General features: G+C 43.5%; 1 protein-coding gene across 1 annotated transcript in view; it reads left to right on the top strand.

Annotated features, from left to right (window-relative positions):
• Positions 1 to 17,186, top strand: part of UTP25 (UTP25 small subunit processor component) — a 38,242-nt gene extending 21,056 nt beyond the window's left edge. The window contains exons 6-12 of the mRNA XM_040351501.1: positions 1,232 to 1,633; positions 3,537 to 3,753; positions 7,685 to 7,887; positions 10,203 to 10,385; positions 10,509 to 10,621; positions 14,502 to 14,747; positions 16,648 to 17,186. Coding sequence (XP_040207435.1) covers positions 1,232 to 1,633; positions 3,537 to 3,753; positions 7,685 to 7,887; positions 10,203 to 10,385; positions 10,509 to 10,621; positions 14,502 to 14,747; positions 16,648 to 16,894 — 1,611 coding nt within the window. The 3' untranslated portion in view covers positions 16,895 to 17,186. The remainder of the gene's footprint in view (positions 1 to 1,231; positions 1,634 to 3,536; positions 3,754 to 7,684; positions 7,888 to 10,202; positions 10,386 to 10,508; positions 10,622 to 14,501; positions 14,748 to 16,647) is intronic.
• The last annotated feature ends 10,770 nt before the right edge of the window (positions 17,187 to 27,956 follow it).

Here is a 27,956-nt window from a genome sequence, read left to right as displayed (position 1 = left end):
CGGCTTAACTCGGAAAGGCTCAAGAACGGAGTATTTCAGAACGGCTCCGTTGGCCATCGGCGCCCCCATGCCTCTGGCCAAATGCGGTACTGCACACCGCTGTGGCTTGAATCCTGCTCGTTGTTGTCTCGCAAACCGAGTCAGGATTAAAAAAAAAAAAAAAAAGCTTGTATTGCGAAACGCTCGCTTTTTTTGTCCACTAGGTTACCGTTTCTTGGTTGTACTTCACTTGTTTTTCCAGGTCTTGTGTTTTTTTTTTGTGTGTGGGGTTTTTTTTTTTATTTACTTTTTTAACTTTCACTCAGTAAACCTCCATATTGCACATACTCCAGAGTCCATTCCTGGTCATACCAGTCACTAAAGGAATACAAAACTTCATACCATACAGACTAAAATAAATCCAGGCATGATGGTGTGGGCGCACGTCTAAACGTTGTATAGATCCAACAATGCAAAAAGACGAGCATGCCAGACAATAAATCCAGGTGAAAAACCAATTACTTATGTCCCATAACAGCATAACAACCCTCAAGGTTCCGAGAGCACGGCAGCCCCTTTTTCTCAAGGTGACAAATGGAGATGGGGCCCTCCTGCTCTTGAAACATTAGTGTGAAGCCTCGTACACACGTCCAAGGAACTCGACGGGCTAAACACATCGTTTTCCCCGTCGAGTTCCTTGTTCGGCTGTCAAAAAACTCGTCGAGCCAAATTTTCCCATTGCCCAACGAGGAAATAGAGAACATGCTCTCTTTTTGGCTCGACGAGTTCCTCGACGGGTTTCTCGGCGAAAAGTGTACACACGACCGGTTTTCTCGGCAGAATACGTCTCCCATCGAGTTTCTTGCTGAATTCTGCCGAGAAAACCGGTCGTGTGTACACGGCCTTAGTTTTGCTGCCAAAAGATTTCAGACTGGGATTTCTGCGCACCTCTAGGATGCTATGTTTTAAGAGACCACTAATGATCTAGTTTATACCATTTCTTACCTCCACTTCTACTACAACCTCCTGCCTGGTCTTCCATGAAGATTGTCATGCTTTACATCCCTACACAGAATGCTCTCAGACACCTCCCCTCTCGTCTCTTGTTTGTTTGCGCCTCTTCATCATTTTTACGTTGCCACCCTCATAGTTTTTTTTTACCAATAAAGGATAGTGTACGTTTATTCCAGACAGTATTCATTGTTGGGTAGGACTGGAGTACTAATAATTACATTTATTTAACTTTTTTTAGTGGCCAACATTGGGACAGTTAGCATTTACATCTACATTCAAGGAAGCTCTTCCGGTAAAACTAGAGAAGGAAAACGAGCCGGATAAGCTTTATCTCCGCAAGCCTTTGGATTGCACATGGCCTAATGTGAACAGTTTGTATTTAAAAAAACAGACAGAACAGAACTTTACCTCTTTACAAAGGGAACTTTTTACAGTTATGGATTCCTACAAGGACTTGTATTACCCATCCAGGCTGGCAACAGCACTAGGGGAAGAGATTAGACATGTGTACTGTCTCCATGCCCTGAATCATGTGCTGAAAGCCAACTCCCAGGTCCTCAACAACAACACAAGGAAGAGGGATCAGAGGAGCGGACTTGATGAAGAGGATCTCCGGGACCAGGGCCTGACTCGACCTAAGGTATTCAAAGTTCTTGATGCTCTTGGCATATTGAAACGCTGTAAGAACTGTCTGAGATACCATTGACAACCAATGGTCTTCATGTATCTTTTCTGCATCTTCACGTGTCTGGAGAAGTTGATTGGTTGTTAGAGATAAGAGGCATTTCTTCTTAGACGATTCTTATCATATGTCCTAGTAATTCCAGGTAAGAATAAAAAGTTTTGACTTGAAATATCAGAACTTTAACCGCCTCCCACCCGCCGTATAAACAAATGACGGTGGCAAGGTGGCCCTCTCGTTCTGGGACGAGTTCATATGACGTCGTCCCACTCTTCCCTGGGACACAGCGCATCCCCGAACCGATGATGAGGCTCTTTACCCGTGTGAACAGCTGTGTCCAATCACAGCTGATCACATGTAAACAAGGAAATGCCGGCTATCGGCTTCCCTCTCCTCACACTGACAGGGGAGACCTGTACAGGTAATCAGTGCAGCCCCAACAGTGCCCCGCAGTGATGGTAATGAGTGCCGCGTCTTGGTGCCACCCCATCAGTGCCCATCAGAAACAAATAAAAACACTTCTTTTTTTTTTTTTTTTTTAGTTTCTTTCAAAATTTTCTGTCGTTTTTTTGGCAAAAAAAAAAAGTGGCGATTTAAATACCACCACAAGAAAACGGTCTAAAAAAATGACAATTTTATTTTGGTACAGAGTTGTATGACCACGCAATTGTCATTCAAAGTGTGACTGCGCTGATAGCTGGAAATTGGCCTGGACAGGAAGGGGGGTTTAAGTGCCCAGTATTGAAATTGTTAACTTTTATTATTTTCATTTGTTACCTGAAATTGCCTTGTCATGTTTTACTGTATTATCAATAATAAGGCCTGTATCACACGGGCTTCAGCTTGTGTAAGAGCAAAGTGAACGGCAAGCTTCAACAAAGCACTGGCAGAGCTTAAAGTACCATTCAGCTCCAGTTTGTAAATGTTGAACACCGATCCTAATAAGAGTGTTGATTGCCACTTTAAGCAAGCTGCTAGCAGACTTCAGAACTTCCTGAAGCTTGCTAAAGCCTACTAGAAGCTTGCCCAAAATGGCAATCAACACTCCTTTTTGTTTTTTTTATATGTCTGTTTTCTATTGGGGAGATTACCCTTTTTATGAAATGAAAAGAAATCTGTACAGTAAATTCAGGTTAATCCCCTCTCGACAGTTGTCACCAGAACAGTCCTCTGTTTTCTTGTTTTAGTAACCGCTCCAAATTTTGGATATTTCCTCATTTTCTATCCCAGTGACAAAGGTCACCAGGACATTAATCTTGAATTTTAACCAGTGGGGACACAGCCAGCAATAAAAACTTGACAGAGCTTGTAACCCTTCATTACTCTATCCAGAAAACAATTTAGGTTTTGGATACACTCAAACCACTTAATTTTAGTTTTGTTTTATAAGTGCATCTCCCTAGAGCTGGGTGATTTTCTTCCCCCAAAAAAGCAGCGATTAAAAAAAAAAAAGAAATTCACGATTCGACTCAAGGGTGTTTTTTTTTTTTGATGGACACCGCGCCGGTCCTGAGGAGCTGTGGGCAGGAGTTTTTAGGCGAGGCCGCGGCTTCAGCCTAGTCTGCAGCATCCGGCCTTGCGGACTAGGCTGAAGCCATGACCTCGCCTAAAAACTCCTGTCCACAGCTCCTCAGGATTGGCGCGGTGTCAGTGGTCCTGGTGAAAAAAAAAATCGATTTGCTGAAAATCTGAATCGATTTGACCTTGCTACTCGATACACGATTCAAATCGATTTTTTTCCCCAGCCCTACATCTCCCACATGATGCTTCTGGTGGCACTGTAGCATCGTGTTGTCTAATTCTGTGGTGTTTAGCCCCCATCTCTATACATATAATATACAGTTCTCTGTGATATCCTCAGGTCCTTATTGTTGTCCCATTTCGTGAGTCTGCCCTGCGAGTGGTCCAGATTCTAATCAGCCTCATGGAAGTCCCTGATAAGAAAGTGGATGTGAGCAACAAGAAGAGGTTCAAAGACCAGTTTGGCTGTGCCCCCGAAGACCGGCCTCCCAACCTGAGGAGGCCAGATGATTATGAAGCGGTGTTTTCTGGGAATATCGATGATCATTTCAGGATAGGTAAGGACGGGCTTGTGTAACTGTCCCAAGCATACAGTCATTTCCTGCTGTCTGGTTGCTTTATTATGATATAGATGATAGACAGGGGGATGTAGTGGCGCTTGCAAATACTAAAAACCGACAATAATTTAAAACAATAAAATATTCTAAACAATGATTCCTAAAGTATGAGAGTGAGTCCGTCCTCTACTGGGGTAAAAATGTGTAACACTCGAGGTCTATGCCCAAAGAATACCATCCAACATCAATAATTAGATGTGGAAGGAACTGCGAGTGAATAAATAATGAAATCCAATGGATAAAAGTGCCTGACTGGCCGCACAGTGTACATGGGATAATAATCCTTTTTTAAAAAATATGTGTCATAAATCCTTAAAGTGCTTGATGAAAAACAAGTGCAAAGTGCTAATAATTAAAACAATAATAGCAGTGAATGAAAGCTCCAGCTCTCCTGGAAAGTAGTGGTTAATTACTAATTAGCAAACACATGCAGGAAAAAGCAACAACTGAAAAGAAGTCCAAAAATGCAAGTGTCCTAAAAACCTAAACGGTTCAATCATAAAACTGTTGTTTTTCTGTGCAATGAAAAAGATATAATAATATAATAATAAAATAAAAAATAAAATAAAAAAATCATAAATAATAGTCCAAAAACAGATAGTACAATATCACTGCAGGATTAGTGATGGTGAATAAAACTATATCCAGTGCACAATCAAGTGATAATGAAATATTAAAAATAAAGTCCAAAGTGCAAAGTGCATCTGTGCTCCATTCAACAATTCAGATGATCAGTGGTTAATTCAGTGAAGACTTGTTACATTGTGCTCATTCAATGAAGACTTGTTACATTGTGCTCATATGTCTGTGAATCAAACCAGCCCGATTTTCCTCAGTGTGGGGATTATTTTTACCAGCCTCTTACCTCCTTGAGGCTTTTACCAAGCCTGTAACAGGAGCTGCTCTGCAGTCACATAAATACAATCCAGGATCCAAAGACGGCTCACACTCCTCCCCATTCAGGCTCTCAAAAAGAAACACAGGAATGCCTCCATAGCATAAAACCACAGGATATCAGTTTAATAAAGAAAAACGAATACACTCACAAACATTGCTGTGTTAAACAGCGTGTGTACAATCGAGTGTCACCGCTCTGCGGCCGCAAAGCAGGTGACTTCACCAGCAAGCCCTCTGTGTCCTCCTCACGCGTATCGCGACAGCCCTACGTCGCTTAATCATAGACGTAGGGCTGTCGTGATACGCGTGAGGAGGACACAGAGGGCTTGCTGGTGAAGTCACCTGCTTTGCGGCCGCAGAGCGGTGACACTCGATTGTACACACGCTGTTTAACACAGCAATGTTTGTGAGTGTATTCGTTTTTCTTTATTAAACTGATATCCTGTGGTTTTATGCTATGGAGGCATTCCTGTGTTTCTTTTTGAGAGCCTGAATGGGGAGGAGTGTGAGCCGTCTTTGGATCCTGGATTGTATTTATGTGACTGCAGAGCAGCTCCTGTTACAGGCTTGGTAAAAGCCTCAAGAAGGTAAGAGGCTGGTAAAAATAATCCCCACACTGAGGAAAATCGGGCTGGTTTGATTCACAGACATATGAGCACAATGTAACAAGTCTTCATTGAATGAGCACAATGTAACAAGTCTTCACTGAATTAACCACTGATCATCTGAATTGTTGAATGGAGCACAGATGCACTTTGCACTTTGGACTTTATTTTTAATATTTCATTATCACTTGATTGTGCACTGGATATAGTTTTATTCACTATCACTAATCCTGCAGTGATATTGTACTATCTGTTTTTGGACTATTATTTATGATTTTTTTATTTTATTTTTTATTTTATTATTATATTATTATATCTTTTTCATTGCACAGAAAAACAACAGTTTTATGATTGAACCGTTTAGGTTTTTAGGACACTTGCATTTTTGCACTACTTTTCAGTTGTTGCTTTTTCCTGCATGTGTTTGCTAATTAGTAATTAACCACTACTTTCCAGGAGAGCTGGAGCTTTCATTCACTGCTATTATTGTTTTAATTATTAGCACTTTGCACTTGTTTTTCATCAAGCACTTTAAGGATTTATGACACATATTTTTAAAAAAAGGATTATTATCCCATGTACACTGTGCGGCCAGTCAGGCACTTTTATCCATTGGATTTCATTATTTATTCACTCGCAGTTCCTTCCACATCTAATTATTGATGTTGGATGGTATTCTTTGGGCATAGACCTCGAGTGTTACACATTTTTACCCCAGTAGAGGACAGACTCACTCTCATACTTTAGGAATCATTGTTTAGAATATTTTATTGTTTTAAATTATTGTCGGTTTTTAGTATTTGCAAGCGCCACTACATCCCACTGTCTATCATATGCTGTCAGTGCGTGAGCACTATTAGTTGTGGCTGCTGCTTGATTGTAACTTTTAATTTATTTGTACCACTATATATATTTTTTCCCGGGTTAGGCTGGTTTGCGCATTAGTTCCCCCCTTGTTTTATTATGATATAGATGTTTTCCCGCACTGCACAAAAATGTGCTGTCTTAATGGCAAGCCCAAGCATCTGTTTGTGTTCACTCCTGCTAAAACAGGTGCAGCCTGGTACCCTTTGGGCAACTTCTGCTAATGTTGTCTTATGGTTAACATTGGTTCGGAGCACGCGTGTTTGTACTGTGGATTTTTTTCCGATGGACTTGTGTACACACGATCGGATAATCCGACAAGACACATTTTTTGACGGAAAATTTGAAAGCATGCTATAAAACATTTGTTGTAAATTCCGACAATAATTGTCCGATGGAGCGTACAAACTGTCGGATTATCTAACAAAGCCCTGCCATCACACAATTCCCGTCGGAAAATCCGATCGTGTGTACGAGGCTTAAGACTAGAACTTCGTCCTCCAATCGCTGTTTCTATGTACCCAGAGGAACGATTTTGATTTATTTTATGTTTCCTATTTGTTTTATGATCAATGCGAAGCTGTATCTGTATTCTCCAATATCTTGTTATATGATGGTTTACTTGTATTATATATATCATGGTGCTCATGTTGAGCATTTTTGCTGAATACCGTATATACTCGAGTATAACCTGAGTTTTTCAGCCCTTTTTTTAGGGCTGAAAATATCCCCCTCGGCTTATACTAGAGTCGGTGTACCTGCATTCTTGACAGGCATCTATTTTTTTTTTAAAAGCTTCCTCCTGGCGTTCTGTTTCGTGATAGGCGGAACACGGTGTCAAATGCCTATCACGGAGGTCCTCTCAATCTCGGACAATTGCCCTGCAGAAACTGTGTTCAGTGTTCCGCCAATCACATACATTCTTTCATCCTCGGACGAGAGGACGTCCGTGATTGGCATAACACTGAACACGGTGTCTGCTAGGAAACTGTGTCTGAAGATGAGAGGACCGCCGTGATAGGCGGAACACAGTGTCAAAAGCCTATCACGGAACGGAACACCAGGAGGAAGCCGTGACTTTTAAAAAATGGATGCCTGTCAAGAATTCAGGTACTCGGGCACAGTGAGACTGCAATGGGCACAGTGAGGCATGCAAATGGGCATTGTTGACCCTCTTTTCCGCTTACAGTAGCTGCTGCATTCTCATTCTAGGCTTATACTCGAGTCAATAAGTTTCCCAGTTTTTTTTAGGTGAAATTAGGTCCTCGGCTTATACTCGGGTATATACGGTATGTCTAATGTTTTGCAGACTTGACGATAAAAGGTGCTTTAAAAAAGTAAGATGAAACGTTTTGAGAGAGAATGACTATAGAAGGGTTAATAGCTATTTAACTGTCTTGTATTTGTAGCTCAGTAAAAGGCAGGATTTATGTTCTCTGCTTGGTAATGGTTTGTGAATCACATTAATGAATAGGTGTTGACATTGCCTCATCTTTGGTTGACAGGAGTGGCCATTCTGCAGAAGAGCATGAGACTTTACTCTCCATTCTACTCCTCGGACATCATCGTTGCATCTCCACTTGGTCTTCGTACCATCATTGGTAGTGAGGGAGAGAAAAAACGGGATTTTGATTTCTTGTCTTCCATAGAAATCCTCATCATTGATCAAGCTGATATTTACCTGATGCAGAACTGGGAACATGTCCTGGTAGGTTTTGGATATTGGTATAGATCAGGGGTCTCCAAACATTCTAAACAAAGGGCCGGTTTATTGTCTTTCAGACTCTTGGAGGGCCGGACTTTAGCCAGTGGGAGTAGAAGTTTTCCTGGTATCATTGTTAGTAAACATCTGGTATTAGGGGGAGGAATCGTGCCATATTGCTGGTATCATAGGGAGGAATAGTGCTCTATTAGTTGTGTCAGAGGGGGAAATGGTGCTCCATTGTTGGTGTCAGATGGCAGAATAGTGTCTCGTATCAGTGGGAGGGATAGTGCCCCAAGGGCCGGATGAAGGCAAGCAAAGGGCTGCATCCGGCCCTTGGGCCGCAGTTTGGAGACCACTGGTATAGATAATAAAGCACCTTCTGTAAGCTTTTCCCAAAGAATGGATCTCAACATCACTTTTCTGTGATGTCTGTGTATGCTTTACTTCCAGCTGATACTTGGTACCTAGTTACATAGGTATTATGGTTGGATAAAAGGCACAAACTGGGACATTTAGACCTTGGTTACACCTATGTATTTTTCAGTACGTTTTCAGTCTTGCAGAAATGTACTACAGTCCATTTAACCATTTCAGCTCTGGAAGATTTGATTTCCTTTTTTTCCCACAAATAGAGCTTTCTTTTGGTGGTATTTGATCACCTCTGTGGTTTGAATTTTTTTGCGCTATAAACAAAAAACTATCGACAATTTTGTGAAACAAAACAAAACCTTTTTTACTTTCTGCTATAATACATAAAAATACATAAAAAAATGTAAAAAATCAAATTTCTTCATCAATTTAGGCCAATATGTATTCTGCAACATGTTTTTGTTTAAAAAAAAAAACAATAAGCGTATATTGATTGGTTTGTGCAAAATTGCGGCGGACACATCAGACCTGAAGTGACACTTTTTCGAGACCAGTGACGCCAATAAAGTGATCAGTGCTAAAAAATATTCACTGTACTAATGACACTGACTGGGAAGGGGCAATCAAAGGGTTAAATGTGTCCCTAGGGAGTGCTTTCTAACTGTGTGGGGGGAGATGTTTCCACTTTGGAGAGATGGAGATCCGTGTTCCTGCTTAGCAGAAACACAGGATCTCAGTCTTTCCTTGTCATAGAACGTCGATCTGCCTTGTTTACATAGGCAGACCGCCGTTCTGCTGCCTCGGTCGGGAACGATCAGCGATTTCCGTCGGACCCACTGGTCCAAGCACAGTCAGAGCTGGTTGCCGACAGCAAGCGTGTGTGACGTAAACCCGGACAGACCGATCACATACAGGTAAGTGATTTTGTCTGTAGGAGCCGCCGCAGGGTGGTCGGCAAGCGGTAATATGGTTTCTGGACATGCTAGCTGCTTGGCTGTTACTCTTGGCTTCAGTGTTTTCAGTCACTATCCAAGCACAAGTATGGAGATTAGGAAAGGTAGAGAGAAATTTAAAAATCATATTTTTACAGTCAGTGTTTCAATGTATTAAAGCCAGAGGATCAGCATGAAAACCAAACCGCTAGCAATTTTAGATGAAGAGATAAATATTGTCTGTGTTTTATGACGAGTTTCCTTTAGCTCTGGCTGAAGCCTCCACTGTCTCTAATAAAATACGGTAGAATGCAAGGACAATTCCATATTTTGCTGTATTATCATTTTTGCACAGGGATGGTTTTCTGTACATTTTATTAAAGCGGAGGTTCACCCTAAAAAACATCTATTCACCATTACATCCAGCATACTTCGGATATGTAAAGTATGCTGGACTTTTTTTTTTTTTTTCCGGAGGAAACATACCGTTTAAAAGTTCTGTTTCACTCAGTTCGGGTTCTCTCTGCCGCGGGGAATAGGCGTTCCTACGCAGCGGTGTAGATGATTGATGTGCTGTTATGGCGCGTCATGCTTTCCGAAAATATCCGAGATGGACTCGGCTCTGTACGGCGCCTGTGTAGACCTGACTGCGCAGGCGCCGTACAGAGCCGAGTCCAGCTCGGATATTTTCGGAAAGCGTGACGCGCCATAACAGCACATCAATCATCTACACCGCTGCCTAGGAACGCCTATTCCCCCGCAGCAGAGAGAACCCGGAAGTCGGATGAAAAATAACTTTTAAACGGTATGTGCCCCGAAAAAAAAAAAAAAAAAAAAGTCCAGCATACTTTACATATCCGAAGTATGCTGGATGTAATTGTATATAATTCTTTTAGGGTGAACCCCCGCTTTAAGTATTCTAGCTTGCTTTGATAAAAAAAATCTGTTCTTGTTTTAGATTCTGAAGCTGAATGTGTTTTTTCTTTTTAATAACTTTGTTGATTTGCTTTGTTTCAGCACCTAATGTCTCACCTCAACCTCCAACCAACGGACTCCCATGGGGTGGACTTCTCCCGCGTTCGTATGTGGAGCCTCAGTAACTGGTCCAAATACTACCGGCAGACACTGCTGTTCAGCGCTCTGCAGGAGCCTCAGATAAACTCTATATTTAATAAGCATTGCTTCAATTACAATGGGCAGGTAAGTTCACCAAAAGCCATCGGAGCCTTGGAGAAAATGGGTCCAAGGACACAAAAGCCCCTTCGCAGTAGCAAGTGGCTGTAAGTTCAATCCTATTTCTCTGCTTACTTTATTTCAATATAGGTGGCTGTGAAAAACACCCCCAAGACAGGCTCTATATGTCAGGTGCTGGTCCAACTACCACATGTGTTTCAGCGATTGGAGGCCGACAGCGTGCTTTCTGTGATAGATGCAAGGTAAGGGTCATAGAAGGTACTTTGACATGGCATGCCATTTTTGGATTTTTATTTCTTCAAGGTTATGTGATTATAGCAATGTCAAATCTAAATATAGCTGAAATGTGGCCTAGGCTCCTAGGTAATTTATAACCTCTTCTTTTTATTTTTTTTAATAACCACTTTCTTGCTGGGCACTTGTACACCCTTCCTGCTCATGCCAATTTTCAGCTTTTTCACGTCATGAAACTCTGTATCCATATGACATTTTTATCATCTTTTTTTCAGACAAATGGAGCTTTCTTTTGGTGGTATTTAATCACCACTGGGTTTTTTATTCTTTGGTAAAGAAACAAAAAAAATACCCAATTTTTTGGAAAAAAACAATTTTTCATAGTTTGTTATAAAAGTTTGCAAACAGGTAATTTTTCTGCTACACTGATGTGGTGGCACTGGTAGGTGACACTGATTTGCAGCACTGGACATTGTTGGGTGCCTCTGGTGGACACTGATAGGTGGCACTAGTTGGCACTGATTAGCAGCACTGGCGGGCACAGTTCGGAACCGATGTCCCTGTAACAAAAACGGGTTACCGGCTTTCTTCTCTCCTACTCAAGCTGATCATGAGGAGGAAAAAAAGCAGATAACCGACTTCTGTTTACTTCCATGATCAGCTATCATTGGCTAACAGCTGGTCACGTGGTAAAGGGCCGCTGTGATCGGCGTTTTTACCCTGTTCTGTGATAAGCCCAATCCGAATGTCTTGACGATCAGAGCGTGCCAGAGCGCGATCACAGGAGGATGTCTATTGCTGCTGGCACTGGAAGCCTGTGTTGTAGCCATCTTTCGACTATAGCGCTGGCGGAAAGTGGTTAAATAAAGTTAGTAGTATTCCTGCTTACACCCTACTATCCTTAAACCCCCCCTCCCCTGTGCTAACTAACCTGTGTAAGGAAGATGTATAAATTCACATATTTTCCTATTTTTAGGCTGCTCGGCTTCAGGGGAGAGGAGGAGCACCGACAACGAATTAGTTATTGAAGCCTATGGGTGACATCCTTGCTCCAGGCTTTACTAGCTGTTGTCTGAGCTTTCTCTCCTCTCCCTGCAGCCACCACTGGCTGACACAGTACATCACTTCAGACAGAAAATGATTTAGGCCATCATCCCAAAGCTAATCTAAATAGGTAAAGGGCAAAAATCCCCCTTTGGGGACTTTTTAAAGGCCCAAGGTAATCAAAAAATAAGAATAATAAGGTTAGCATAGTATAAAACATAGATACAAACTTTATTTGGACAACCAATACATTAAGAAACAAATTGCGGCTGTGATGATATGACATCAAAAACATGAGGAGGTGTTCCACAGTCTCTAGTGTCAGAAAGGTGGTCACCCAGTACCAGTCGAATGGAGATTTTCCAACACGTTTCAGAAATTTCTTCAGGGGTGTGAAAGTATGTAAAACATCACCATTCTAAAAGTAAGTTTATAGTAAATCCATATAACTGATGTTGGATATCATATAAAGCATTTCAACAAATCTTAAATTGGGTTTAACACTTACAGCATGTGTGATTCACGAATAGCACAAATACACAGGGTATGAGGGTTCGGGTACTGCCCTGGGGAACATGTATCAATGCAAAAGCTTTTAAAAAGATAATTTTTAAATGAGCTGTGACTTAATGAAGCTTAAAGTGAAACAATAAAAATGAAAAATTCATTAAATATAGTGCCTAGGGGTCCCCTTTGTCTGCCTGTAAAGTGGTGCATATGTACCATGTATAGAACCTGTTGCAGCAAAAAAGTACATTTATCAAGAGAAAAAAAAATAACATTTTCCCTGAAAGCTTTCTTTATTTTATAAACATCGGCTTGGGAAGCCAGTTTGTATGATGAGGCCACAATTTAGTGCACTCGGAACAAGTGTTGAAAAATTGGGCTTTGGGTGTTGGTGGTGGCTTTACACCGTAACCCTATAGAGGTACTCTTGATGAAAGCAAGAATTGGACTTGCTGTCAAAAATTGAAATAATATACACCTGTCAAACAGGCACATAATAATTAGTCAATGAGTGTTAATTGTCCCCATGAAACCTACACCAAAAAATGTCTTATTTCAGATAAAATCAACACCCACAAAGCTAGGCAGCCTAGACAGTCTTTCAGAGAATCCACATCTCAAAAACACTTAATCGGCATCTGGGGCTTCATAGTTGCTGCTAATCCAGGAATGATTCATTTTGATAAATGTCAACCGGTCAACATAGTCTGTAAACAGACGCACTCTTATCAGTCGCAAAGCCTCCGGCAGCACTAAATGCCCGTTCCGAAAGCAAGTTCTGGCCAGTGGTCTATTCTCATGACCCAGTGGATCATTGACTGGAAAGCTCTCCACGTCTTTTTTCGCCCCTAGATAGTTTTCAACTATATGATCCAGATGCTGCCGATGGTATGTGGAAGCTGTGACAGCCCTGGGCACTGAGGACTAAAAAAAAATTGTAATGCATCACTAAAGCGGCCCCATTCGCTGCTTCTTTTGACCAACCAACTGCATGCAAAGCAGGAGAGCAGCATCACCAGGAAGAGATGTGGGTACTGCCAGAAGCACCTTCCCATGTTGCAGCACTTACAGTCAGATGTGTAAGATGCTGGCTGTCATTGGACCACAAATTTTAAAGGAGAGCTATAGATTGCATAGGCGTGGGTGGAGGGCGGTACACGTAGTTTTTTTTTTTTTTTTTTTTGCCCAGAGTTGAAATTTAAAATTTTAGCAAAACCCTAAAATAAAAATGTAATCTATTGCTTCTTACCATTCCTTAGCTGCCTTTGTTTTATTTATTGTTTTGTTAGCCTCTTCCTACTTGTATTCCTGGTTATGCTGCCAGTTACACACTTGCTGTACTAGGTTGGCCTACCATATTTACTATACACTCGCCATTGATGAGCAGCGTTGTCATTCTAGTTGAGAACTGCAGAAAAACTTCCCTACTTCTGAGTTCTGTAATCCACAGAGAAAACTGAGAACAATGCAAACTAGGGCTGCAACTAACGATTATTTTCATAATCGATTAGTTGCCCGATTATTGTTTCGATTAATCGGATAATGGCCTTTAAAAAAAATAAAAAAATAGCATTTTTCATTTTTTTGGGGGCAATTTGTTGTTGGGCAGATTACAAAACACAAATTGCCGCAAAAACACATTACATGCTTTTCTGCAGCTTCTCCATTGAAGTATATTGAACCAAAAAAAACATAATAGCACCGTTTTGCGTTAAAAAGTCCTAGCCCTTTCCAAATACGCAGCAAATAAAAAAAAATCATGGATGTGAACGTGTCCCATAGGAAAACATGTAAATGAACTGTAGTGTGTTTCTGCAAAAAGCACCAAAACACACAGAGGTGTGACCCGGCCTGAGATGTTTAGTAACATAATGGGATTGAAAAAACAAAAATAAGGGGTTAATTTTTCTACTGTGGGACAGTGAAATTAATATTTACAGTAGCGATTTGCTTTTTTGTACTATAAAGGGCTAATTTTTTTTTTTTTAACCCCATTATGTTTCTGGATGATTAATCGATTATGAAAATTGTAATCGATTAATTTCATAATCGATTAGTTTTCGATTGATCGATTAGTTGTTTCGGCCCTAATGCAAACTGATAACAATTTAGCAGATTATAGAAGAATATTGGCTCTTAGGATTTCTGGCAAGATCAACAAGTGTTTTGCTGCATTTATCAAACAGATTTAATAAGATGCAGTTCTGTTAATCATATGCTAATATGGAATACATGGCAGTGTCCTGCTCCTCTACTGTTGCCTGAAGGGATTGTTCAGTAAAAGTATTGTACGTCTTATATTTTATCACTGGTAACATTTGTTTATTATTTCTACAGATTTAAGTTTTTCACTGACAAGATCCTGCCACAGTACCGAGATGCCATCATGTCACACACACTCATCTACGTTCCATCCTACTTTGACTATGTTCGTCTTCGGAATTACTTTAAAAAGGAAGAGCTCAGCTTCACTCATATCTGTGAATACACAGACAAACCTGGGATTTCCAGAGCACGGCAGTTCTTTCTGAGAGGACAAAGACAGTTCCTCCTCGTCACGGAAAGATTTCACTTCTATAAGAGGTGAGAACATTACGTTTTGTTAATAAACCTGAACGTCTAGGGTAGATGATATCGGAGCACTTCTTCCATTCTCTGTTTTCTAAAGACAGTTGTGAGGCATAGGAGGTCAAATCAAGACGTCACATCCCATATATTAATGGAAAGAAAACAAAGGGGGAAGGGTAACAAACCCTGGGACTTTAACGGTGTCACAATAAATATCGGATAGATAAGGTAGAAAAAAATAATTTATTTAATTTGCATACATAATTCATAAAATGAAGTACACACAACCAGAATTTAATCCTAAAAGGATATGCGTGGCTTCAATGAAGAGCCACAGAAACAACCTGTATAAAAGATGCCCAACATGTTTCCCTCTGATTAGAGCTTCATCAGGAGCTTATACAGGATATGCCATCAGGGCCACATTTGATCCAAATGCGTTACAAGGAGCTGTTTGTGAGTTCGAAAACAATTTTTAGGAGAAAATAATAATGACCAAAAATTGCCACCATCTGCCTTAATCAAGCCACTGAGGGTCCGGTCCGTCCCATAATAAAGACAAGGGCTGATTCTTTGATATTCAACATAGGGTCAAAAGTGATTTGGCTGCAATAATGAGGACACCTTCAGTAGATTACAATCCCCGCCGCCATCAAGGCATACGCAGCAACCAAAGCAAACCAATTTGGATAGCTGAAAGTGTATGACAGTGGGTAAAGCTGGATTGACAGCACTGCTAACATCAAGGGCAAAAAAGCCCGGTCAGGGCTCGTAAAAGGTCACGTCACTTAGAAACATAATGAGTTATATTATGTTGGTAAGAAGTGTGGTCCTCAAATCCTTCAATGATTCTATTGGCAAGAACTTAACTACCATAGTTTCTGATTTGCCCCCCCCCCCCATCTTGGAGTTTTGAATGTTCTTGCCAACCTTTAGCTGTTCCTGTCCTACTTTCAATAAAGTCCCACGGTTGGTAAGCAGTCAAAGTAAAAGATGACCTGGCACCTGTGGTTAGTGGTAGAAGGATAGTGTCCCATCATTGTGACAATGGGAGAAATAGTGCTCCATCATTGCTGTCAGTGGGAGTAAGCCCCATCTTTGGTGTCAGTGGGTGAAGAACTGGAACCCCATTTTTGTTAGTGGGTGAAGAACTGGAACCCCATTTTTGGTGTCAGTGGGTGGAGAAATCGTGTCCAATCTTTTCGTCGCTGGTGTCAGTGAAAGGAGTAGTGTTTTGTCATTGGTGGCCCAAAAAAATAGTGATAGAAAAGAATGTTTTGTGTGTGTGTGTGTGTGTGTGTGTGTGTGTTTTTGTGCTGGTTAGAAAAGTATGAAAACCTTTCTCTCTTTACTTTTTAGAGACAGCCAGACTACTTGGGGTCATTTTACATGGGTTGGAGTGGCTACCCAGATGGCAAGGATACAGTAACTTGCCGCAAATGTGCAGCAAGTTAACAGACTTACAATTGAACACTGGCAAGCTGTACCCTTGCAGAGCATATGAAGCTCAAGTTGACACTTTTCCAATTTGTAGCAAATTTGGATGGCAAGTCTAAAGCAAAGTTGCAGTGGTGAGTCTACAGCAAGGACTCTGCAAGTCTACAACAAATTCCGCCACAGTGACCCCTGTGGTGGGATGACTATTGCTGAACTGAACCAGAACTTGCAGAATGTTTTCAAAGAAAGTTGATATTGAGTCATGCAATGCGGACTTGCTGCAAATGTGCTACAAACTTGTGAAGACTGGCAAGCTTAGCAAGTCATATTCAGACTTGCAGCACAATGTCTTGCTTTCTGAGTAAAGACAAAACACAAAGTATATGAAGGTGTCTGCTATTGTCTGTGTCTATTTGCTTTATGTGATGCTGGGAAGATGTGATTAATGCTAATGTGAGAATAATCATTTTGCTTTCAGATACACATTGAAAGGCATCAGGAATCTAATATTTTATGAACTGCCCACCTACCCGCACTTCTACAGTGAGGTGTGTAACATGATGAAGGCGTGGAGGCAGGGTGAAGAAGCCACGTGGACTTGTACAGTTCTGTATTCGAAGTACGATGCTCAGAAACTGGCTGCCGTGGTGGGAGCAGAGAGAGCAGCGCAGATGTTGCAGTCAAAGAAGAACGTCCATCTGTTTGTTACCGGGGAAAACAACTGAATATAGAGAGAGAGAGAGAGAGAGAGAGAGAGAGTCTTTCAGGCAGAACTCGGCTTCATTCTACAAAAAAATGACTATTGGTTACAGACGGCAACATTCCCAAATTCTTTTCAGCTCCATTCTTATTGCACTTTGTACTTCATGGACTGCAGTGTTTATTGTATTACATGAATGGGGTTTCTTTGTCCGAATAGCTGCTGAAAATAACACCGCGACTAGAAATATATATATACAGGGGTTGATTTACTAAAACTGGTGTGCAAAATCTGGTGCAGCTGTGCATGGTAGCCAATCCGCTTCTAACTTCGGCTTGTTCATTTAACCCCTTGCCGACCGCCGCATGACAATGTATGTCGACAGAATGGCACGGGCAGGCAGATTGGTGTACAGGTACGTCCCTTTTAAATCTGCCGCCCAGCGGGCGCGTGCCCGTCGCGTGCCTCGCAAGTGCGGCTACGGGTCCCCGATGTTCCCGGGAGGCCCGCGATTGCGGTCGGCAAGGGCAGAACAGGGTAATGCCTTTGTAAACAAGGCATTCCCCTATTCTGCCTAGTGACACTGTCACTGATGACCGTTCTCTGTGATCGGGAACGGTCATCAGTGACGTGTCGCGTCTAGCCGCGCCCCCTAACGGTAAGAATCACTCCCTGGGAACACTTAACCCCTGTAGTGCCTCCTAGTGGTTAACCCCTTCACTGCCAGTGTCATTTTTACAGTAATCGGTGCATTTTTATAGCACTAATCGCTGTGAAAATGACAATGGTCCCAAAATGGTGTCAAAAGTGTCCGATGTGTTCACCATAATGTCGCAGTAACGATAAAAATTGCCACCATTACTAGTAAAAAAATATATATATTAATAAAAATGCCATAAAACAGTCCCCTATTTTGTAGAAGCTATAACTTTTGTGCAAACCAATCAAACGCTTATTGCGTTTTTTTTTTTTTACCAAAAATATGTAGAAGAATACGTATCGGCCTAAACTGTGGAAAATAAAAGTTTTTTGGGGATATTTATTATAGCAAAAAATATTGCAATTTTTTTTCAAAATGTACGCTTTTTTTGTTCATAGCGCAAAAACTAAAAATCGCAAAGAGGCGATCAAATACCGCCAAAAGAAAGCTCTAATTGTGGGAAGAAAAGGACGTCAATTTTGTTTGGGAGCCACGTCGCACGGCCGCGCAATTGTCAGTTAAAGCGACGCAGTTCCGAATCGCAAAAAGTGGCCCGGTCATTGACCACCAAAAATGGTCCGGGCTGAAGCAGTTAAGCTTTGACAATAAAACCTGTAAGCCGATTGGTTTCTATGCAGAGCTGCACCAAATTTTGCACTCTAGTTTTAGTAAATCAACCCCAGTGTGTTTATGTAACCTCTAAAATAAGAATTTTGGTTTTAATAAAAAAAAAAACAAGATGCTCTTTTGAAGAGGAATTTTTTATTGCCAATAGAACTAGTTTTTAGTGGTGCACCGAAATGAACATTTTGGTCCCGAAACTGAAACCGAAAATTCAGGATGCACTTGGCCGAAAACAAACTGATTCTATGGGCTGCGATTTTGCATTGAAGTTAATGGGACACAGCATGCCATTATTGGCATATTTTTTATTTTGGTAAAACCCAGATAAACCTATTTTCGGCGGTCGATGTATTGGTGCATCCCTACTTGTTTTACCATGTAAGGCAAGCTTAAAGGGGTTGTAAAGGTACAATTTTTTCCCCCTAAATAACTTCCTTTACCTTAGTGCAGTCCTCCTTCACTTACCTCATCCTTCCATTTTTCTTTTAAATGTCCTTCTTTCTTCTGAGAAATCCTCACTTCCTGTTCTTCTGTCTGTAACTCCACACAGTAATGCAAGGCTTTCTCCCTGGTGTGGAGTGTCGTGCTCGCCCCCTCCCTTGGACTAGGCGTGGAGCGGCGGAGGAGGAATTTAAATCCTCTGTACTCCGAATGCTGGGGCCTCGCTCTCTCCTTGTGACATCACTGATTGCTAGACGGCAGACTATCCTAGCAGCGACTGCAGTGCAGGGTTGCCAACTTTCAGTAAATTTACAAACAGTTTGTAAAATCCGTAATTTTTGCATCTGTCCATAAATGTCCATTATGGACATGTAGCCTGTATGTCTGAAATGGACATTTATGGACAGATGCAAAAATTATGGATTTTACAAACTGTTTGTAAATTTACTGATGGTTGGTAACTGTGCTGCAGTAAAGGATCTGCCTGCCGCCCCCTGGACTCGGGGCTAATAATGTAAAACCAAGCACTCTGAGACCCGTGTCAGATTCCGCCCCTCCCCCCTCCTGATGCTTCCAATGGCACACCTGCAATTTTCCCACGGCACAATGTTTGAGAAACTGTTGTAGGCGCCCTAACTTTTGCACAAACCAATCAATGTTTCAGAAAAATTGCAGAGGTGATCAAACACTACCAAAATGAAGCTCTATTTGTGGGGGGGGGGGGGGGATTACAGATATTTTATTTGGGTACAGAGTCGCACGACTGCACAGTTGTCAGTTAAAGTAACGCAGTGCCGTATCGGGGTAAAACTTCTGGAAGGCAAGTGGTTAAAAATGGTGCGAAGCTTGTCGCCCAAAAACGGGCATAGGGCAGCCCATGCAGTGAATATGTATGCTAGAGCTTCAACTAACGATTATTTTCATAATCGATTAGTTGCTCGATTTATTGTTTCGATTAATCGGATAATAGCCTTTAAAAAAAGTTTGTTGGGCAGATTAACCACTTGTCCACCGGACCTATTTTGGCACTTCTCTCCTTCATGTAAAAATCTCAATTTTTTTGCTAGATAATTAATCGGAACCCCCAAACATTATATATTTTTTTTTTTTTAGCAGACACCCTAGGGAATAAAATGGCAGTCATTGCAACTTTTTTTTTCTCGCACGGTATTTGCGCAATAATTTTTCAAACGCCTTTTTTGGCGAAAAAAACGGTTCATGAATTAAAAAATAACAACAGTAAAGTTAGCCCAATTTTTTGTATAATGTGAAAGATGATATTACGCCGAGTAAATAGATACCAAACATGTAACGCTTTAAAATTGCGCACACTCATGGAATGGCGCCAAACTTCGGTACTTAAAAATCTCCACAGGTGACGCTTTAACATTTTTTACAGGTTACTATTTTCGAGTTACAGAGGAGGTCTAGTGCTAGAATTGTTGCACACACTCTAACGCACGCGACGATGCCTCACATGTGGGGTTTGAACAGCGTTTACATATGTGGGCGGGACTTGCATGCGTGTTCGCTTCTGCGTGCGAGATAACGGGGACAGGGGCATTTTTGAAAAAAAAACGTTTTTTATTTTACTTAATTTTTTTTATTTTTACACTTCTTTTTATTATTTTTTTTACATTATTTTTTTTTTTTTTATCACTTTTATTCCTATTACAAGGAATGTAAACATCCCTTGTCATAGGAATCACTGTGACATGTCCTCTTTATGGAGAGATGCGGGGTCAATAAGACCCCACATCTCTCCTCCAGGCTTACAAGCATGAAATCGGTGAAAAAAAATTGCTGATCACATGCCGACAGCCGTGATTGCGGCTTTGTTTACTTCCGGGTACCGGGTGTGACATCATAACGTCGCGCCCGGGCCTTCCGACGGTCATAGAGATGACTGTTGACCATCTGGTCACCAGTCATCTCTATGGTTTCCAGGCAGCGCCGACCGATTCGCTCTCCGGGCCCCCGATGGCACGGGAGAGCCCAGAGAAGCACCGGATGTCGGCAGGGGGACACACGTCCCCTCCCGCTAAAACGATCAAGCGCCGCTTTGATTGTGCACAGAATCGGCGGCTGAAGACGGCGATATCTGAAGGATGCCTGTAGCTGCAGGCATCATTCAGATATCACCGCACAAAGTCGAGGAAGTCATATGACGTCCTCCCGTGGAAAAGTGGTTAAAAAACACAAAATTGCTGCAAAAACACATTACATGCTTTTTCTGCAGCTTCTCCATTGAAGTATATTGAACCAAAAAAAAACAAAATAGCACCGTTTCGCATTAAAAAGTCCCCGCCCCTTTCCAAATACACAGCAGCTGAAAAAAAATCATGGATGTGAACGTGTCCTATAGAAAAACATGTAAATGAACTGTAGTGTGTTTCTGCAAAAAACAGAGGTGTAAACCCCCGGCCTGAGATGTTTAGTAACATAATGGGGCTAAAAAAACAAAAATAAGTACAAAAAGAGCAAATAATCGCTACTGTAGTAAGGGGTTCATGTTTTACTGTGGGACAGTGAAAGTAATATTTACAGTAGCGATTTGCTTTTTTGTACTATAAAGGGCTAATTTTAGTTTTTTTTTTAACCCCATTATGTTACTGGCCGATTAATCGATTATGAAAATTGTAATCGATTAATTTCATAATCGATTAGTTGTCGATTAATCAATTAGTTGTTTCGGCCCTTATGTGTGACATGCAAAGCACTCAACCAAAATGGTGAGCGGGAACGTGTGAATGCAGACTCATACTTTACATGGAGTCATCAGATACATCAGGGGTGCCCAACCAGTGGCCCGGGGGCCACATGTGGCCCGTGGAGCCCTCTGATGTGGCCCGCGACCTCCTACTCTGGGATGGAATAGAGTACTGTTATTAAAGGTCAGTTTATTACTAAAATCTGTGTATATATGGGCATATCTGTTCTGTAGTGGTTACTGGGCTTCTTTCAAACTAATCTGCAGATGCAGAGCAGCGCACCTGAGGGTTATCTGCACTGAGCCATAGACTTCTGTTATTACCTGCAAGTTTGAGCCTTCAGAAAATGCACCAAACCTGCAAAGTCTATTGCAAAGTGCAGAAAAGCCAAAAGGTACACTGCGTTGCCCCCACGGTGCGGGTAAACCACAGCGCATTAGTATGAAAGCAGCCATGGGCCCCTTTCACACGGCCAGTCCAACTCAGTTGGACCCTCCATTCACCTCCAAGTGGCAGACGTAAACCGACTTGTGTCCTACCTCCAATCTGATCCGTCTGTGCCCGTGTCCACTCTGCATATGCAGAGCGGACATGGACCTGCCATTCGCCCGCTCCGCTGATTGTGGCCCGCCACCAGTTACCAAGTCGCTTAAGTGGCCCTCGCGCTTCAAAAGGTTGGTCACCCCTGAGATACATGCTGACAAAACCAAATGATATATTTGTTATTAATGAATTGTGGTGCTGTATTAATAAAACAAAGGTTGGGCTTTGGCATTACAGAATGGCAAGATTTTTAATGTTCAGCCAATATACCTTTTTCTATCTGTGTTACAATGGGCAGCAATCTGAATAATAAATTGGCGGCATTAGCAAGATCTATCCTAAAGTACTCACACCTTGATAAATTGCCTGAAGTGATGCTAATGAAAATGACATTTCTCTTATCGTCCATGGACGGACACAGCTCCTTAAATCTTGACAAGTGGGTTATGTTCCCTGTTTACAGGAGAGGACTAGGCAGAAACATGTTAAATAGTTAAATACATGTTACATTAACAGAGTTGAACAGCCCCGCCCAGGGGGCGGTCCCTCCAGACATAACCCTCCTCACTGCAGCTTGCAGCCTCAGTTTCGTTCTGCCTAGCAAAGGAGAAGGACGTATGGCTCCCTTTGGGCCCAGCGCCCTGAGGAGAAATTTTATTTTATTTTACTTTACTTTTTCTTGAAGAATCTTCTTTCAACTGTTGGCTGAGAGACAGGCTGGATATTATAGATCCTTGTAGTCTACTCAGTCCGACCAGCAAGCGTGGGCACACCTTTGCAAAGAGGCTTGGTCTGCCACGCCATACCTCATGACTCCTGAGGTGGCCGGTGAGCTTTGCTCCGAGGTCCACATATGACTGGGCTGTGGTGTTGTCTCACTCACAGTGGACCGGGCCGACAGCTACCTCCATTGCGGTTGTAGGTCTGTCAGGAATGCGTCAGCGAGTCCTCGCTCGGACGGGTAAGTACAGTCCCTCCTGCTTCGGTGGGTTGGTACAGCTGGGCATTCCTGGGGTTCGGGGGTCCCTTCCCCTTACTTCCCTGCTCCTTTCCCTTGCTGCATTGCTAACATTGCCGCTGTCAGGGGGGAGGGGGCCTTCCTGAGGGGACTGTTATCTGGCCTGTGTTTTTTCTTTTTTGTATTGGGCTTTCCTGTGAGGTAAAAAGCCCTGTGATGAGCACAGATGTTTATGATTATACTTCAGCAGACGCTGACTGATTGGTGACACCTGTAACGGTTTTGCTTTTTATGCTGTATCTGTGTCTTATCCTTAAATAAAACAGCCCTATGAGGCTTTTCCTGTTTAAACACAGGTCCCTGCAAAAGTTACCTCACGGTTCTTTTCCTCACAGGCAGCGCTGGGCAGTCTCCTCCTGAGGGAGTCCCCTGGTTACACCTGGTCAGCGCAGCAAGTGGGTGAGAGGCCCTGAATAGGGCTCTAGGAGCTTTTGTCTATTTGTATGGACAGGTGTGCATATTATAATACACACTATATGTAAATATTGGAGTCAGTATCTGGGTCCTTCCCCACATGCTGGTGGTGGCAGCAGGTGTTGGCACCTGTGATTCCCACAGAGTTTTTATTGTTAGTCCTGGACACAGTTTGTGCCAGGGTGGGGGTGGACTGCGGGCGGGCGGTAAAAGAGTGCCCCCTTCCCCCGTTATCCCCTGGGGAATGCTCTGTTATGGAGCCATGGACTAGGTACCTAGTTAAAAAAAAAAAAAAAAGGCAGAATAAGGCATTTATGGGTGCGCTTTTTACTGCTGCAAAGGAACTCTCCTAAGCTGCATAGTGCAGCTGGGTTTCCGCTGAGGGCTCGGTCTTTTTTGGATCACACAAATCAGACCGCTGTGTAGGTTTTTTCCTTCTGTGCCCTTCTTTGATAATTTCTGAGATGCGGAATGAGAAAAGCCACTGAGGGCTTTTGTAGTCCCTCACCGCCGGGCGGGAACCCCTACTTGTCTGGATCTGACTGATAGAAGATCCGAAGTACTGACCCGTTCCATGTTTACCATGCTGGGGTCTGGCTTGCGGCCTATTGTGGCCACTACACTGGGGTCTCAGTGGTCGCTGGCGCTATTTTTTGGGAGATTTTTCAATTACATTGAAAACTCCCATTGGCGCCCATTTTGTCGTAGCCACGCTATGGCGCAGCTTACATTGTGCTGGCCTTTTTCCTGTGGCCGCGTTCTGAACGCTCGGCGGCCATCTTGGAGTAGTCCTGACCCCTAGTGCTGTATACAACTCACAGAGTGAGCATTTTGCACCAGACAGTGGAGGAGCACCGACTCTCTCCTGAGGTTATTAGCCTAGCGGGCCAGCTGGTCCAGGGCCTCATCTCATATAGGTCTGTGATGCTTCATTGAATGCTGCGCCCTTGTTATCCAGGGCGTCTGTTTCAGAATGGTTTTATGCACACGGTGGTGTAGTGCTTAACTCCATTACTTGGCAGCAAAAGAGTCATTGGTTCGAATCTGCACACTGACGCCAATCTGCCTGGAGCTTGCATTGTCGCTCCCTGTGTCTGTGTGGGTTTCCTCCGGGTACTCCGGTTTCCTCCAAAGACATGTGTGCATACACCTACATAATATACATACACACCATGTGTGTGTATTATTTAGGGGCAACCCTCCCAGGCCATCAAAGGCCCAGCTGGGGGACTAATCTGTCCCTGGGTGCATAAGCCGATCACGCCGGCACCCAAATCCTGCCAATGTATATAGCCTTCCCTCCCTGTCTCTAGGTGGGAGGGGCGGCTTGCAGGTTCACAATTCAGTGAAACCTCCCTGCTCTCCGACTAGTGGGTCTGCGAGGTGGTCTCTTCGGAGTACTAGATAGGGTTTCCTCCTATCCACAGAACAAAGTTCTGTCCTTGTGTCTTCCCCTCCCGGCACGTCGGTCTGCCTTGGGCAGTGTGGGATTTGCTAAGCTGCAAGGTAATTTTACCTTTCCTGCAGGACGAGAGTTTTGGGGTTTTCTATGGGCCTCAGGCCCTAAATACCTTTGTGAACGTCGGGTAGTTCCGCATGGAATCCATTTGTTCGGTGGTAGCTGCGCTTCATCCGGGGGATGTCCTGACGTCCTCGGACATCAGGGACGCATACATGCATGTCCCGTTTTGCACATGTCACAGTGTTTTTTTCTGTGCTTCGTGATGAGAGAAGGGTCTCTGTCAGCCTGTGGCCCTCCCTTTTGATCTGGCGTCAGCACCATGGGTTTTCAGCTAGGAGCTCGCACTTATTTGAATTTTGTTGGGACAGCGAGGCTTTGCCTCATTGGCTACTTTGACGACTTTCTTCTGAGAGCAGCTTCTGTCTCCGACCTAGTGGATGGGTTATTCCCATTCAGACCCTCCGAAGATTCGGGTGGATGTTAAACGTTTAGGCCAGAAAGTGTAGCTCAGTGGCAGCAAGCCTGCCCTACATGTGTGCGACCCAGGGTTCAAATTATGGGCATGCTAGGTTCCGACTCAGCGTAGGAGTATCTAGTGTTGATCCAGACTCCTCAGTGGCAAAGGTCCTTCTTCCCCTGGAGAAATTGCAGACTCTTCAGTCTGCGGAGAAGGTATTGGCATCACGCAATCGGTCTTCTCTCCGGGCGCCTGCTGGTTCAGGGTCTGTGGGTAGCCTCCTTCAAGGTGGTACTGTATGCCCAGTTCCACACCCTGGTTTTCCAGTGGAACTACTGTCCAGGTGGTAAAAATCTCTTGTCTCTGAAATCATTAGATTCCTGTGCGCCACCTAGTCAGAGTCTCTCTGAGTTGGTGACAGAGATTCCCGACTCTTCGGTCCGGGAAGTTGTTCCTTCCTTCCAGTGGTCGGTGTTTACGACGAATGCCAGCTCACGGGTTGTGAACCTGGAGGTTCACAAAACTGGGGGGTCCAGTCGGCCCTGAGTCGCTGGACTTGCGTGGACCTATGACCACACCTCCTTGAATGTGTCTGGTCTCGGTAGCTACCCAGGGTCGGGCCTGGCTAGTGCCTGGTGGAAGACCGCCTGGGAATACCAGGTGCTGTCTACTGTTCATTGTCCTACTATTTTAGGCGATCAGGCTATGCTTCTCCTTGTGGTCGACCAATCTGGTTTCAGCCGGACAACGCCACGGCCGTGGCTTCAGTCTACCATCAGGTATGCCGGCAGGCAGACTACTGGAGTCGCCAGATGCTGGACCAGGGCGACTGGTCTTTGTGCTTGGGGTGTTTCGGCTCCCTTGCAGGAGGTGAGCCTCACATGGCATGGATCTCCTGGCAGCTTGTCTCCGCCGCAAGGGTGTCAGTTAGTGGCCAGGTCTAGTGATCTTGTACAGACGCGTCAGTTGCGCTGGTGGCCCTGTGTTGTCTGTATCGGTGATTTTTTGCCATTCCTCCATGGTAGTTGCTTCCTCGGCCGCTCCACAGAGTGGATGCTGAGGAGATCCCGATGATTCTAATCGCTCCAGATTAATCTCGGCGTCCTTGGTACGCTGATATCGGGCGCCTGGTAGCGGAGGCACCCTGGCGATTGCCAGGGCAGGAGGTTCCTGTCTCAAGGTCCCATACTTCCTCCTGTTGTACAGTCACTGACTTGCTTAACATGGTTATTGGAAGCCAGACTTTAGGTGACCAGGGTCTGTCTGACTCGGTCATCTCAACAGGGCACCGTAGTCTTCTTCCGGAGGATCTACCGTCGCACCTCTCTTGGTGCGAAGGGATGGAGTGACGTCCACGGGCGTACTTTCAATGTCCAGGGTCCTGCTGTTTTTAAAGCTTGGATTGGATCTAAAAATTGCTTAAAGCACCGTTTGGGGGCAGATTTCAGCCTTGGCTGTGTTCTTTTAGTGGCCTTTTTGCGGCCCGTTCCCTGGTGGGTCCCCTTTTTTTGTGTGCAAGGGGTTTGTCATATACTTTCCCCTCTTGGCCCATCTCTTCCCCCATGAGTTTTGACTCTGGTGCTCTCGGTTCTTCAGGAACCTTCCTTTTGGAAACATCAGAGAGATTTTCTCTTGACACTATCTCAGAAGGTGGCCCCTTTAGTGGCCTTTACCTCTGTTAGAGGGGTTTCTGAGTTGGCGGTCTTGTCTTGCAAGCCGCCATGCTTGATCCCCCATAAGGATTAGGTGATGGTGCGCCCGCGACCTTCCCTTCTTCCGAAGGAGGTTTCGGCCTTTCATACTTTAGGCGTGGTACGCGCTTTGCGGGTATACCAGCCTACTACGGCTCCATTTCGGAGCTTCTGACTCTCTTTTGTGTCGGTGTCTGGTCCACAAAAGGGCCTGGCGGTCTCGTCGACCACCATTTCTCGGTGGATCGGGCAGGCCGTCATACAGGCCTATGCTCCTAAGGGCGGGCCCCCCTTTCCGGTCACGGCACTTTCGACCAGGGCAATTGGTGCTTCCTGGGTTTTTTTTTTTTTTTTCCGACATCATGCGTCGGTCTCACAGGTGTGCGAGGCGGCGATTTGCTCGTCCGTTCACGCTTTTTCCAGAATTTACATGGTTGCTGTGAGTGCATCTTATGATGTTTTTTTCAGCCGCTAGTTTTTGCCGGCGGCTGTTTAAAGTTGCACCTCCTCCGTTGAGGAGCTCTGCTTGTTTTGGGGTGAAGTTAAAATTGTTTTTACTGATATATTTCCCACCCCTCGTTTTTTGACACTGCTTGGGGACGTCCCACTTGTCAAGATTTAAGGAGCTGTGTCCGTCCATGGACGATAAGAGAAAATAGGATTTTTTGTACTCACCGTAAAATCCTTTTCTCTGAAGTCCATGGACGGACACAGCTCCCACCCCTCCTTTTTAGGTTTGTACTGCTTGTTATGAACTGAGGCTGCAAGCTGCAGTGAGGAGGGTTATGTCTGGAGGGACCGCCCCCTGGGCGGGGCTGTTCAACTCTGTTAATGTAACATGTATTTAACTATTTAACATGTTTCTGCCTAGTCCTCTCCTGTAAACAGGGAACATAACCCACTTGTCAAGATTTAAGGAGCTGTGTCCGTCCATGGACTTCAGAGAAAAGGATTTTACGGTGAGTACAAAAAATCCTATTTTTTATTTCATTTGTTGATAAATATACCTCATAGTGTACTGTTTGT

This window comes from Rana temporaria, chromosome 4 (assembly GCF_905171775.1).
Source record: "Rana temporaria chromosome 4, aRanTem1.1, whole genome shotgun sequence".
Classification (NCBI taxonomy): domain Eukaryota; kingdom Metazoa; phylum Chordata; class Amphibia; order Anura; family Ranidae; genus Rana; species Rana temporaria.
The sequence above is the reverse complement of the archived record's forward strand: the minus strand, read 5'-3'. Positions and strand labels throughout refer to the sequence as shown.